Raw genomic sequence first — 15,330 nt, 5'->3', positions numbered from 1 at the left:
AAGTTTTGAACGCCCCCTATATAAGGGGAAATTGTCCAATTTTAATAAAAAGTATGTCAAATGAAAGATGTACTTATAATGTATTTAGAAAAAAAAAATTTGTGCTGATATATACATTTTTCAAAAAGTTATAGCATTTTTAAGTTGAAAATTTAAAATCGAAAATCGAAAATTTTAACACAAAAATAGTGTTTTTTTAACTACGGCAGCCGTTTAAATGTAGAAAAAAAAGTGTCGGGACAAATTTTTTTTTTTCATTTTGTAGTACATAAAATAAGCTTTAATTTGATATATGTTTAAAGGACGCAGTATTTCCGGGACATTTTCAAAAATTAAGTTGAAAAAATTAATTTTTGTAAAAAAGTTGCCATTTTAAATCCCCCCCCCAATGAGCAGGTTAAGGGATAGATTTTCAAAAAAATGATATCAAATGAAATGTAAATATCTTAGGTTTTAGTATAAAAAAAATTTTTGTTGATTTGTTGATTTTTGAAAAAGTTATGGTAGTTTTAAGAAAAAAATGACAAAATTTGTCGATTTTTAAATTTGTAATTTTTTTCGGATATTTCCCCCATTAGCGGGGAACGAGGGAATTTTTTTCAATTTTTAAGGGTAATGTCTCCAACTAGATACAATTTGTGATCTTTTGACGTATTGTTAAAAGAAATCGGTCCAGTGAGAGCTGAGAAAAAGTAGTGACAGACAAAAAAAAAAAAAATAAATAAACACATCATGGTAAAATTAATACCTTTTCAGCTTCACATCGAAGCTAAAAAAATCAGCTAAAAATATTAACAGGATCAAAAGTTATTTAAGTTGTCAGTGAGTGGTGGGCCATTCTGTATAGTACCTCTCTTTTTTTTCTCCTTTTCTTTATTCTTTTCTTATAAATTTATATATATTTGATTGATACATATTATTTAAAAATCATTTAAAAAAATTTTATTATATTATACATGGCCTTTCTCTTTTTACTCTTCTCTCATTTTATTATTAATTTTAATTTTTTTTTAAAATCAAAACCTAGTAGCTCCGTCAACGAGTACTATCCCCGCTTGGCTCGGCTACTAGGTCACTGTTCAGTGTTCCCTTGGACATTGGGTAAATATTAGGCCCTCTGGTTCGGCTGAAACCTTACAGCTTATATTAGTTTCACGTGTATGTTGTGGTTGTGTGTTGTTGTCGTGTTCAGGTACGCACTATAATATTTAGTGCCCCTGTCCTTAACAATATTTTAATCAAAAACATACATATCGAGCTAATTATGTAAAAAAAATATAGTTTAAAAAAACTAAAAAACAAGCTTTTCGTATGTTTTTTTAAAAACATATGAAACCAAAAAGTGAAAAATAAATATACTTAAAAAAAAATAAAAACTTCTATTTTAATTCAGTAGTTACGTTTATACATCAATTTGAAGTTTGTTATTATTTTTTTTTCTATAGTATCAAATGTTAGTCTTTGGTATGTTAAGGACGGATGTAAAAATTATCTTTTTATGTTATTTATTGGTAACAGTACACAAATTCTTTTTATGAAAATTGTATAGTTTGAACTCGCTTTTTACAAAAATGATTATTTCAAAACTTTATTAAAAAATTTTAGAAATATTTTCATATGATTACTACAAGTGTCCGATGGTTGACCAAGTTTAAAGTGATAACAATTAGTAATTTGCGTAATTCTATTATTGATATAATATCATAATAGGATATTCCTTGTTAGGAGATTTGATAATAAATGCAGAAAAAAACATTAATTAATAAATTCACTATTACTGACATTTAAAAATATGAAACATGAATTTATTTAATTAAAAACTAATAATCATAAATTATATGATTTAACAGTTAGATCTGTTCCATCTATATATTTAATTATACATTGTAAAATATATAATTATATGTAAATTGTTACAATTACATTTTATTCATTATAAACATTTTAAATGCTTTAGCCGTTCCATTATCTACTTGATAAACGGTTTGATACTCTGAAGTTTTCAAATATTTATGGTCAAAAAACTTGTATACTCCTACTTCCTCTCCTTTCATATTTATTGCTTTAAAAATACAGTGATTGTTTTCACATCCTCATTTTTGTTTATATATACCTTCCACGAACAATAAGTTCAAAATTCCTGCCAGTATGCATTTTTTATTATTTTTCACACACAGTTCTTCTTTAGCTAAAATACATTTGTTTGAATAAAATTCATTATTTCGATGAATACCAATTTGTAATACCTTCAGTTTAGCAAATATTTTATCAGTTAAAAAAATATTGAAACCAAATATTTGCTCGACCAAAACTAATTAAAAAGTGAAAACATATATTCTGTATATTTATTATTACCATATTCGTTAAATAACAATCGTATTGCTGCATGCATTATAAAATTCTTTCTATAGTTAACCATTAGTTGATAGTTCAGAACCTCTTCATTGTTTACTAGAATTCTAGTATTATTATCATTATACAATTTATTTTTAAATTTTATCGCTTGAATAAAGACGCTTAAGTCAAAATATAATATTATCAAAACAATTATTATTTTTTTTTTTTTTTATAAAAAAAATTATTTATTTTTATATTTCATAAAGGCAATTTCAAAAAAAAATTATTTAAAATGTCAGTACACGGACTGGGAATTTTAAGGATGAATTCATGAAAACGAAATTTAATCAAAAAAATATTTACTAGTTTGTATACAACTGTTTATCAAATTTTCATCTGAAAATAAAAAATTAATTATATAAACATTTTATTTGATTTACATACACTATTGTTATTTTTTTAAAATAATAAATGTTGTACTCATTTATTTATCTGAAAATTTTTATATGAACTATTTAAACAAAAAATCTATTTGTTTATTAAATTGATTGGTTGGGTTGGGTTTGTATAACTATTTTATTAACACACATAATTCAAAATTACAATAGCCAGTGAGCAGTGGGAGAAAGTAATTTAGAAAAAATCAGGAGTTTGAAAAATTATTGAATTTAACCGGATTAAAATACGATATTTAAAACATTAAATGAGTTTTTATTTACAATCGTTGTTAGTAGCATACATAAAAGTGTAGTTTGAAAAATTCATTCTTACTGATATATCTGCCAAGGAATCGCCAAAGTATCACCTTTTCCTTAAATACGCGACTTATATTTTCTTTTACTAGAAAATTTAGAATATTATTTAATAATATTTGATTAGTTATTAAAAAGTTAAAATACACAGTAAGTAAGTCTTATTAAGATTTTTTTAAGATTGGTCTTAGTTAACATCAAAAAATAATTACTAAAGGAATACTTTAATTTTTCATTTATTTGCTTTTCCAAAGTATGTATAGAAATAAAAAGCTATAAATTCAATTAAGTAACAGTATTTTAAATATTATTTTCATTTTATTTTATTAAAATTAAAAAATGTATTAATTTTTTTTTATGCTGAATATTTTTGATCTATACATTTTGCTTAGTTTAACAAAACTGGTATTATTTAAAAACCCATCACATTAGGATTGCAGCATAGTCGGTTTCCGGCATAGTTGGGACGAGTATTAATGATATCCAAGAGTGATTATTTCACTATCTTAAAAAAGGTTCGATGCAAATCTGTAGATAATGTTTAATTTAAAAAAACGGTAGCACAGTGTGGACGAGGCATAGATGGGACAAGTATAGATGATATCTGACAGTGATTAAAATCACTATCATAAGAAACGCTTCGATTCAAATCTGTAAATAGTGTTTAATTTTAAGAAATTGATAGGTTATTTCAAAAGCAACAATAACTCTTATTCTCTTAATTTTATCCCAATTAGTTATTTGATTTTTAATTATAATATATAAATAAATAATAATTATGATTTTTAAATTTATTATTAAATTGATATTCAATAATATAATATTGTAATTTTTACGGAGATATTATACAAATAATAAAGTAGTTGTATATTTCTTTACCTATAACACGTATAAAAATTTAAAGGGCTTGATGCAATACTTTTCAATAAAAAATGTTTGTTACTTATAACAAAGTTATAAGTTTATACAGTGGACTACAATGAACTTTCATCAGAAACAAAAATATCATTTTCTAAATCAACTTTTTGCGATGTTTTCAAATGTGCAATTAGACTTTTTCTATCACTTCTGAGTTTTAATATTAATCCAAGTTATTATTAAATAATAAATATTTTCACTATAACAAAAAACGATTCGATGCAAATCTTTAGATAGTGTTTAATTAAAAAAAATTTATGGATTATTCCAAAAGCTACATGATCTGCTAGTTCCTTATTAATACCCTGATTAAGATAAAGTATGTCGAATGAAAAAGGGAATATTAAAAAATATTATTTCTCATAGAAAAATTGTGTTGATCCATACATTTTTCAAAAAGTTATAGTATAATAAAATTAAAAATGTAAAATACAAAATCAAGAATTTACACACAAAAATAGCATTTGATTTTTTTTTTCTATGATAAAGTATATTACATTAGCTTTAATTTAAAATATATATAAAATTGTCAGACTTTCCGGAACATTTTCTAAAGTCAAGTTACAAAAATTAAGTTTTTGTGAAAAAGTTGTCATTTTGAATCCCCCCCTGTGGGCAGGTAAAGGTCAAACTTATAAAAAAAATATATCAAATGATAGGTAAATACATTATACATCTATAAAAAATTATATTGATTTGGTTATTTTTAAAAAAGTTATGGCAGTTTTAAGTAAAAAAAATTGAAATAATTTCGAAAATTAGCGATTTTTAGATTTTTAATTTTTATACAAATTGGGAGATTTCCTCCATTTATGTGAAACGAAGGAAATTTTTTTAATTTTTAAGGGAAATGTCATTGAATAAATATGATTTGTGATATTTCGACATAACTAATGCAAGCAAACTATTATTTTAAAAATTATATAAAAACTTACGGTAGTGAGTTGTTGTTTTTGGACAAATTACATCTAAAAAATATGTGTTACACAATTTTAATGTTGAATTATACTTAGAAGTTGTATTATATACAAAATGATTTACTTAATATTAAGCCTTTAATTAATCGAAAAATAAAAATAATATTCATAAAATTATTATATACTAATTTAAATTTAAATTATATATTCTAGAATAGATCTGATTTGGACAAGTAAAGTGGCGTCTTAGGTGTAGACCCGGGTGTTTGATATTTTGGGCAGTTGGTAGGAATCTTTATGGGCACGATGTTCTCCTCTTCAATCTAATATCTTTTTTTCCCCATATTTTTACCTATTAATTAAATCCCTTACCCTTACCAACCACCCAAAATATCAGCTATCTGGGTCTACGCCTACGTCGCCACCTTACTTGAGCAAATCAGATCCATTCTAAACATTTCATTATAAACAACCACTTCCGTCAATCGCGTTTCATTCTCATACCACAGCCCCTCAATCTCAAAAATGAACTTTTTATATACAAACTACTCCTCAAACTAATTTGAACAAATGGCATTTAGCTTTATCCACCCATCAAATCATCTAACATCAATAAAATATAAATCTTCCAAATCAAATGCCTCCACCAAATATCAAAAGCCCCATTTTACGTCTTCAATGATACCATCCATAATGATTTCTCTATCCCAACAGTTCAAAATCAGCCAAAATATTTTACAAGCGTTTAGACTCCAAAGCATTAAATTATCAAAAACCCTTGATCTCTGATCAATCCACCCATTCTATCCATAGTGATCCCAGAAGGCTGTATTATTTTATATATTTTATTATCATAAGCATCATTTGTGCTTATTGTAATTAAATTTAGTACAGTTTGAACGATTCCAAAAATAAATTCTATAAAATAAAATTATAAAAGAGTTTTTTGCACCCTATTTTTTTCCAATTGTATTTTAACTTATTTTATTACTTTATATAAAGTAATCAATTTTGGGTAACACTTTCATTTTCTCAGAAAATTTTAATTATTTTTAAATAGAATAATTATTTTACTAACTTAAAAAAACTCTAAAATAATGTAGTTAATATTTTTCATTCAATAAAAATTAAAATCTCGAATTTTATTTTCTTAAATTATAACTTTATAATAAGATAAAAAAAAAAATTACAAACAACTTAGTTCTTTAATTTTTTTTATTAGCTGAATTTTTTTATCTATTTAACACGTATAATGGGTATATTTCATACTAGTAATGTGAACTCCTCCAACAGCCGTCCCTAAAGTGTGGTGTGAGGGAAGTCACACCCTACTTGTCAAAATTTCATTGTTTTTTTTTGAACATTTTTTGATATAACAAGATGCTTCCAAAAAGTAATTATTAAAAAAGTGTCACACAGTTTACGAAAAAAATTCAAATGTTAAAAATTAATTTTTTCTATCTTCTCTATATTTTTAGTTTCGAGACACCGCTTACAATGCTGTAATAGATAAACGGTTCGCCGTAAAAAACATTTTATAAAACCAAAAATGTCAGTATACTTTTATCTATCAACTTAAAAATATGAGTTCTCATTTAAGAAAATTAAATTAAAGTATTTTAACCCCAAAAAATGAAAAAAATTTTAATAACATATTATTATTGTAAAATTTTGAATAAAGCAATTTTTTTCTTTACAAGATAATAAAATTTTCATCAATTTATGAAAAATGAAAATCTTAACCAATTAATTAATACGTATTACCATTTTGAATAATTAAAAAAAAATAATTCAATTGTTAAAATTAATTTTTTACCAAATTCATATTTTTAATTTCAAGACTCCACCGTTTGAGTTACATACATTTTAAGGTATTATGATGAGTACTTATGAATTTATGATATTAAAAAGTTAAAAATTGGGTTCCCCTTAAATTAAGTTGTATTTAAATATTTTAACCGTGATAGGATAAAAAAAGTATTTAAAATTATAAAATTATTCTAGTACTTAGAATAAAATAATTTACCCTTTTACAAAAAAAAAAAATCAGTGTTTCTAAAACTATGAGAGTTTTAATCAAACTTTATTATTCTGTACAATTTAATATTTTAAGCAAAATGGTTAACTCTTAGAGAATGATAAAAAATTTTACCGTAATTATTTCCGTAACTATTTTCGTATCCAAGTGGATCATACTCATCTGTTAATTCAATAAATAAAAAATAGTTTATATTATGTTTTTGAACCCTGTATTATGAAGTTACTAAATTTTTATGAAAATAAAATGATTCAATCTTTATCTATAACATATTGCAACCATATTATGTTATAAAAGCTCATAAAATAAATTCAGTGTATATTATGCAATATATTTATTTATATTTATTATAAAGAAAAAGATAAATTCTAACTATTTGAATGATACCCAAAAAAACTTAAAAACCAATCCTAAATTTTTTTGGTGCTACGTAAAAAATTGCAAAAAGGTAAATTGTCTTCCTTCTACCTTGGAGCTAGATAATTTTCATTCAGATAATATTAATAACATTGTTAATATGTTTGGCCAATTTTTTGGTTCTGTTTATTCAAATTCTAGTAATATTACAAATGGTCTTTTAGTAACATATCTGAACGTATTGATATGAAGAATTGTTATCTCTCAATAACTGTTGTTTTTAGGATCTATCGAATTTGAATATGAATATGACTGTAGGTCCGGACTTTGTTCCTGAGATTTTTCTCAAAAACTGCCGTTAATCCCTTACTCATCCAATCCATTTTCTTTTATCTTTATCTCTATCATCTGGTATATTTCCTACGACTTGGAAAACCAGTTATGTTTACCCTATTTTTAAGTCTGGGATAAGATCTAACATACGTAATTACAGACCTATAACTAAAATGAGTAGTATACCGAAATTATTTGAAAAATTTTTAGTACCAAAATTGTATTACACTTTTAGCTCAATACTGGTAAACGATCAACATGGATTTAGAACTTCTAAATCTACAGTTACTAATTTACTTGTCTACTATTCTGATTTAATGTCTGTTATTTCTAAAGGTGGTCAGGTAGGCGCTGTCTACACTGACCTTAAGCGTTTGATAGTGTTAATTATTCTATATTAATAAGTAAATTAAGTGCTATGAGAGTCGTTAACCCTATGATAGATTGGCTTTCGACTTATCTCAGTAGCAGAAAACAAATAGTCAAAATTGGTGATGTAACGTCTTTTACTATTGATGCTACATCTGGTGTACCCCAAGGTGGGCATTTTTCACCTCTTTTGTTTATAATTTTTATAAATGATCTTGGTAATGTTTTCAATCACTGTAAATATTTATTATTTGCGGATGATTTGAAGTTATATTTACAAATCAACTCACCTAGTGACTTTTTTAAATTACAATCAGATCTAGATAAATTTATATTATGGTGTTTTGAAAATGGTTTACAAATAAATAGTGACAAATGCTCACAAATTACGTTCAGTAGAGTTAAATCTTTTTACATTAATCAATATGTCATTAATGGTTTTAACCTTTCTATAGTTAATCACATAAAATATTTAGACGTTTTTCTGTCTTGTGATTTATCTTTTTTAAAACATATTAGCTATATTTATAACAAAGCGTCGCGTACATTAGTATTCATAAGTCGTAATTGCAATGAATTTCATGATATAGATTGTTTAAAAACTTTATACTTTTCTTTTGTAAGATCTGTCCTGGAGTACGGTTATATTATTTGGTCTCCATTTATAGCTAATGATATTAAATAGATTGAATATATTCAAAAACGTTTTTAACCTCTTTATCGGGCAAATTTAATAAAAATAGGATTAACCAAAACATTTTTTTTAATAATTTGAAAATGGAATCTCTATTATGTAGAAGACTATATTTAGATATAAAGTGGATGTATAATTTACTCAATAACAAAATCGATTATCCCAAAATTTTAGAAAAGATTCCATGCAATATTCCTCGAGTATTTCTTCGTAAAAATTCCATGTTTTATATACCTACCCTCACGTAGAACTATTATAAAAACTCACCAGTTAATCGGATGCTAAACTTATGTAATTCATAAAGAAATTTTGATTTTAATCATGATTCGTCAACATTATTATTATCAACAAGTCGTATTACTTTCAAAGTATAATTTTAAGTGATCTTTCAAATGTTTACTTTATATTTATTTACATTCATTTTGTATTTTTTTTTTTTAAATTTAATACTTATAACTTTAAAGTTTTAAGTTTTATAGTTTGTTATTATTTATATTGATTTGTATTATTTCTGAACTGTGTGCCCTAATGGGCGTAATCATCATCATCATTTTGAATGATGAAATAAATGAATAAAAATAAAGAAGCCTCAATATAAAAAAGTACTTCTTTAACAATTTGATAAATCAACTAATGAAATTCACGGGACTTTCTGTATATCTTTAATATCTTCTAAACTAAGTAACTTAATATTTGTAATAGAAAGGTCGAAAATCCTGTACAGATCGGTGGTAAAGAATCGAACATTGGTGCCTACATGTTGCAACATGACATATTTCCGATCGAGTTTTATAAGCCGCCTACATTTAAATGTATCGAAAATGGACTTGTTTTTTTTTATATTTCTATGAACGGGTACGTGTCCATCCACTAGTAATGCTATGTTGATAAAAAAATGTTAGTTGATATTTTTCGCTTATAAACTGTGTAAAAAATTACACCCAATAGTTTTTTTGGTAGTTTATCTCTTGACATTTTTTTTGTACCCCCCAACTAACTTTTTAATATACTTCTGTTTGCTAAATATATTTTGATTTCTGTCATTGAATGCACTAATTTGAGAACAATCAGGGTGGTGTTTATACCCAAACCTAACCGGACTAACTATTATGAAGCAAAATCCTACAGGCTAATAAGTCTTACTTCATTTCTTCTTAAGACTATGGAGAAACTTATTGATTGGTACATCAAGGAGGTGCCTCTTAAGGAGAACCCTTTACATGAAAACCAAAATGCGTATCAAACGAGGAAATCTACTGATACAGCTCTACACTGCTTAACCACTAAGATAGGGAAAGCTGTGGAGAATAAAATGTATGCAGTAGTATTGGACTCGCTTATTAGAGAGTTAAACAAATACTGTTATACACAAGCCCATGCGGATAACTTAGTTATAGCAGTGGTGGGTAAATTCCCAGACACTAATATAGACTTAGCACAACAGAGACTTAACACTAGTAAGTATTGTCTATCTGTTAATCCAAATAAAGCAGAGGTTGTTATGTTCACTAGAAGGAAAATAGGACTAGGCAGTCTTGACACTCTTACTTTAAATGGACAAGAAATTAGCTTAAAATTTGAAGCAAAATACTTAGGTATTATCTTAGATAGTAAGCTAAAATGGAAAACACACGTTGAATCAAGAATCAAAAAAGCAATGACCACATTGTGGACTTGCAGTAGAGCCTTGAGTAGACATGTGGTCTTAAACCAAGAGTTATGTATTGGTTGTACACATCAGTGATTAAATCTATGATATTGTACGGTGCCCTAATCTGGTCGACCAGAACAGCACTCGTTACAGATAAGAAAGAACTTAGACCCATACAGAGAATGACTGCTATGGCCATCACTGGAGCATTAAGAACTACACCAACGGTCGCAACGGTAGAAGTACTAATTGGATTGACTCCTCTGCAATATGTACAGATGGATCCAAAAAATCAGGAAAGGTGGGTGCTAGAATTTGGGGCTTAAAGCCACGAATAAATGTCAGTATGTCATTGGGCACAACACCCTCTGTTTTCCAAGCAGAGGTGATGGCGATACTGGTAAGGGCTTAGAACCCGCTAGTATACAAAAATAGGAAAATAACTATCTTAAGTGATAATCAAGCGGCTTTGAAGGCACTCTGTAACGATCAGGTGAATTCAAAGCTGGTCCTCGAATGCAGGGAAACTTTAGAATCACTATCGAGGTTTAACAAAGTTACACTAGCGTGGGTACCGGGATACATCGGTGTCACTGGAAATGAGAATGCTGACTTTCTAGCCAGGAAAGAAGCAGAGAACACCTATGTTGGACCAGAACCAGTGGTAGGACTCACTGAGCAATCGCTCAAAGCGCTACCCAAGAATTGGTGCACAGAACAACACATCTTTGTTCATCTTTAGAGGTGACTTTATGGTTGGTAATGTATTAACTCTTAGGTGAGTATACCGAATCAAGACAATTCGGTATGAGGTGCGCATAATGGACCAACAGGTCTGAGTGCATGGGCATTATGTCCACCTCGATAATAACTAAAACTAAAACTAAAAATTTGAGAACAATGTTTCTGAATCTTTATTATACATAAAAACCACTATAAAACAAGAAAATTATTATTTTTCAATTGAAGATTTTTTACATAAAAGTCGACATTTTGTTTTGAATTAGTGAATTTTTTACTGTTCATTGGACAGTGTCCAAACATAAACTAACAACAAGCGCACTATCATTACTGAACTAAAACTCTTATATGTCTTTAATGATGATGTTTTTTCGAAACGAAAATTGCTAGGATAACCTTAATAATTTACATATTAATTAAAATTAACTAAAAATAGTTTTCTAGAATTGAAAAAAAGTTAATGCTTAAAACACTTGAAAGATATTTTCAGACCTATGGAAAGAAGGTAGTTGTTAAGAGTAGGAGTAAAATGCCAGAAAACAACAAAACCTGGTGATGGGATTAAAAAATCATAGATAATCAGAAAAAGCAGTTCAATGTATAGCAGAGGAGCAAAAGGAGAGAAAATTGGACTTGAAGCCAAGGAACAAAGGAATGTAAACAAAACAGTCTATATACTATCATTATATAAGCTATATAAAAAGTGATGAACAAAAGGATGCAAACAAGTGATGATGATGTAAAAAAAAAAATGTAGAAAGAAATTTATAAAAATGACTGATTCATTAGAATGGAAAATGCCGAGAATAGGGAAGAAAGAAAAAGCTGTATGTGGTATTTATAGATTGGGAAAATGCGTATGATAGAGTACTGAGAGAGTTTTTAAAATGCTCATTAATAATAAAAATAGTCCGAATTAGTACATTAATATAATAAAAGATATGTATGATAGCTTTTGTACCAGTGTTAAAAGTGTGAGTAGAGTGACAAAAGATTTTAAGCTAAATGTTGGAGTACACCAAGTTTCTCCTTTAAAAATACCAGTAAATGTACTGTGGTGAATGTTATTCACTGACAATATAGTGGTAATAGGAGAGAATAGCGAGGAAATTAATCAAAAGCTATAGATACACCAAAATAGAGATAGAGAGATGTTATTGAATGCGATATGAGGACGGCTGATAAAAGTGGTCGATCCCAAGTCGTTGAGAAATAGGCGAAGAAATAGATGAAGAAGAAACAAATATTTATCCTATTTCAAAGTAATTGATACCCTTATAATTTATATCCTCTTTTCAGCTCTAAACCTTGCCAAGTCTTCAAACCAATTTTTAGGAGATTTAAGAATAATTTTTTACAATAAACAAAAATTATATTTGAACTCTGAGTTGTATGAATTAGATATTGAACTTGATTAGCTATGCGCTAGAGTAATGAAAAAAAAAATATGGAAATGCTAAAATTCTTAGACATACTTATAACATAATTATATTTTTCTTATAGCTTATTAAAATAAACTTAAAAATGAAATAGATTGAATAAAATATTACTTAAATTGTTACCTGGATTAGTATATATGCTATCTATATCTGTAAATTTATTAAAAATGAAAATTTTAAAGTAGGTGGTATATAGTAGACAATGGAATTTTGGGTTTCGAATTTAAATATCTTGAATAGAATTGATAGAAGAAGGTTTAATATCAGTTAAACTTTCATGTTTGAATAATATATATAACTTTGAATGAATATAGTATTTTTTGTTAATTTCAACTGCATTATGTATTTAAAAACAGATACAAAATTTTTTAAAAATTTTTTAAAATATTGAAAGTTTTATAACAATTTCTGGATAACTACGTGTAAAGAAAAATATACATGTACAAATCTATAAAGAGGGAGGTTGTTAGAATAAGCTAAGTAAAAATGTATCTACATAAAATTTGCCTATTAAAACTATTATACTAAATACTTATACTAATATCGAATTTTCTTTTAAACTTCATATTATGTAGAGAAGATGGAAAACCTATATACAGGGTGTAAATCTTTCGAACCATAGTAATGTATGGGCGAGTATCCTGGTAAAGTGTAAAATAGGACCTCGTTTTTTTTTTTCAAAATTGGAGGAATTTTGGAATAACCCCCCTGAATTTCTCTAAAATTAAAAATAAATCATACCACAATATTCCCCGCGAAATTTTCATACAAATTGAGTGGTCACTTGATTTTTTGTAACTTTTGCGCCCTCCCCTGAACTTTGGGTTCAAAGTTAGAAAAAAATTTCATATTAGTGTGACCTATCAATTTGTATTGTAAATTTACAGGGAGTCCTGTGATGTAGTTTATTTTTAGTATAAACGATTTAATAACAAGAAAAACCGCAAAAACCTACAAATAATGTAATATTTATGCATTTTAATTGCACAAAAAAAGAAGCTATATTTTCAAGGTTATCTAATATTATGTGCAACTTAATAAGTGATTAATTTTGGAAAAGAGTAGTGTGCCGATTACATTAAAATAATTATTTCTAATTATCCTATTGTAATAAGGTTAATAATATTCATTTCAATATTATAATTGTTTTATTTTCTCGACCTAAAAAGTAAAAAATTTATAATTTTATAACAGTTTCAATGATAAAAATTATAATCGGTTTGAATAAATAATAAAAGACGTAATAAATTCATGAAATTAAAAAAATATCACATTATTTGTGGGTTTTTTCGGGTTTTCTTGTTAGGGTCATTCCATGTGAATTCACCTAATGTGTGTGCTGGTATAGTTCAGAAATTTATGAAATTTATATCATAGACTTCTTAAAGGTCATTGACAACAAAAATAATATTTTTTTTTTTATTATTGTTTTTTTACCAGATAGAGCATTTTTTATAATTAAAAACATGAAAAAACAGCCTATGTTCTAAAGCCTATAACTTCACATCCAAATAAGCTATCACTGTGGAACTAGCACTGTTTTACTCATATTAAATAGTACTTCAATTTCATTCTTAAGTTTATAAATTTTGAATTTTTTTGAACATCGAAATTTTGATTTAAATTTTTTAAATTTTGCAGTATTTTAATAGCAAAATTTGAAGGACAAAAAATTTTTTAATTAAATTTTTTTTTTAATTTTCAGTAAACCTTGCATGTTCAGACCGTAAAACGATACAAAAAAAATTATAAATCATTCAAATATTATATGGGTTAAAAAAACATTACTAAATGTTTCTTTTAAAAGTTTCATTTTTTTTTTCTTTTCAGAAACTTTTAGTAATGTTTTTTTAGGATACTCGCCCATACATTACTATGGTTCGAAAGATTTACACTCTGTATATTAAGTAATACTTCAAAAAAAGTTTCGCTTTAGAAAATTAAGTACCTAAAGTTCATCCAATTTCAGAATAAAACGTATAATTATGCAACCATTTATTATATTAGTTTATTTAACTTGTATTATATAACTAAAAAGAATCGATACCTTTTTTACGTAAAACAAATACTACTTACTCGGTGGACACAGCATTACTTCTAAGACATCTATTATAAAATTTTACAGTAATTATATTAAAGATTGAATAAAAATATTAATTCAAAACTATTTTATAAATAGGCAGAAATTTTTAAGCACCCCAAAACGTTTCTAATAAAAAAAAATAAAGAACCGAGAACCTAACCGGAAAATCTAATTATTTGTAGTAAAGAACCAAAACTTTACCAAAAATCGGTTCTTTTAAAGTTTAATTAAATCAATAATTAACTATGTAATCATGTAACTATACTATAAATAACTAATAAGATATTTGAGTGGTTATTTAGTTAAATATTCTATTAAAATATTTTTAAAGACGATTTTACAACTTAAAATATATTATAGAAAATATGCTTATAATATATTAGATTTAATATATTTGTTGGGTAGAGTGTGGAAACAGTTGATGTCCGTCCTTGCACATTTTGTAGTGTTTGTGTACGACCAGTTCAAACATGTTCGCGCCACGTTCGGCCGTCATCCCTTTTTGTTAGTTCCCTTTTTGTACATACAGTACACACGTCTCGCGCCTCTAGTAATCGACAGCCGTGCAATCACTTTCACTTATAGTTTTTTTATTATTATCTTTCATTATTAGGTTTCTTTTATTCTTTCTTTTAAGTTATTCCCCCTTCCCTTTACTTTTTTAAGATTTTACTTGCAGAACTATATATATATATATATAT

General features: G+C 26.4%; 2 protein-coding genes across 3 annotated transcripts in view; one reads left to right on the top strand and one right to left on the bottom strand.

Moving 5' to 3' along the window:
* Window positions 1–15,330, top strand: part of LOC126899892 (zinc finger-containing ubiquitin peptidase 1-like) — a 39,261-nt gene that overhangs the window by 22,390 nt on the left and 1,541 nt on the right. Inside the window, exon 10 of one of the 2 annotated variants that reach the window (XM_050675137.1) lies at window positions 2,604–2,828. The exons of the other annotated variant lie outside the window; for it this stretch is intronic. The gene's annotated coding sequence lies outside the window, so the exon portion shown is untranslated. Of the gene's footprint in view, window positions 1–2,603; window positions 2,829–15,330 lie in introns of those variants that run through there. 2 annotated transcript variants of the gene reach the window in all.
* Window positions 1,779–15,330, bottom strand: part of LOC126899894 (uncharacterized) — a 17,709-nt gene continuing 4,157 nt past the window's right edge. Inside the window, exons 5-12 of the mRNA XM_050675148.1 lie at window positions 14,623–14,652; window positions 12,670–12,696; window positions 7,077–7,124; window positions 4,943–4,975; window positions 3,109–3,177; window positions 2,701–2,733; window positions 2,356–2,451; window positions 1,779–2,188 (exon numbers count right to left, since the gene is read on the bottom strand). Of these exons, the coding sequence (XP_050531105.1) occupies window positions 2,094–2,188; window positions 2,356–2,451; window positions 2,701–2,733; window positions 3,109–3,177; window positions 4,943–4,975; window positions 7,077–7,124; window positions 12,670–12,696; window positions 14,623–14,652 (431 nt within the window). The 3' untranslated portion in view covers window positions 1,779–2,093. The remainder of the gene's footprint in view (window positions 2,189–2,355; window positions 2,452–2,700; window positions 2,734–3,108; window positions 3,178–4,942; window positions 4,976–7,076; window positions 7,125–12,669; window positions 12,697–14,622; window positions 14,653–15,330) is intronic.

Source organism: Daktulosphaira vitifoliae, unplaced genomic scaffold (genome assembly GCF_025091365.1).
Source record: "Daktulosphaira vitifoliae isolate Bord-2020 unplaced genomic scaffold, ASM2509136v1 Scaffold_2, whole genome shotgun sequence".
NCBI lineage: Eukaryota > Metazoa > Arthropoda > Insecta > Hemiptera > Phylloxeridae > Daktulosphaira > Daktulosphaira vitifoliae.
Note: the sequence above shows the minus strand (reverse complement) of the source record. Positions and strands in the feature narration are given on the sequence as shown.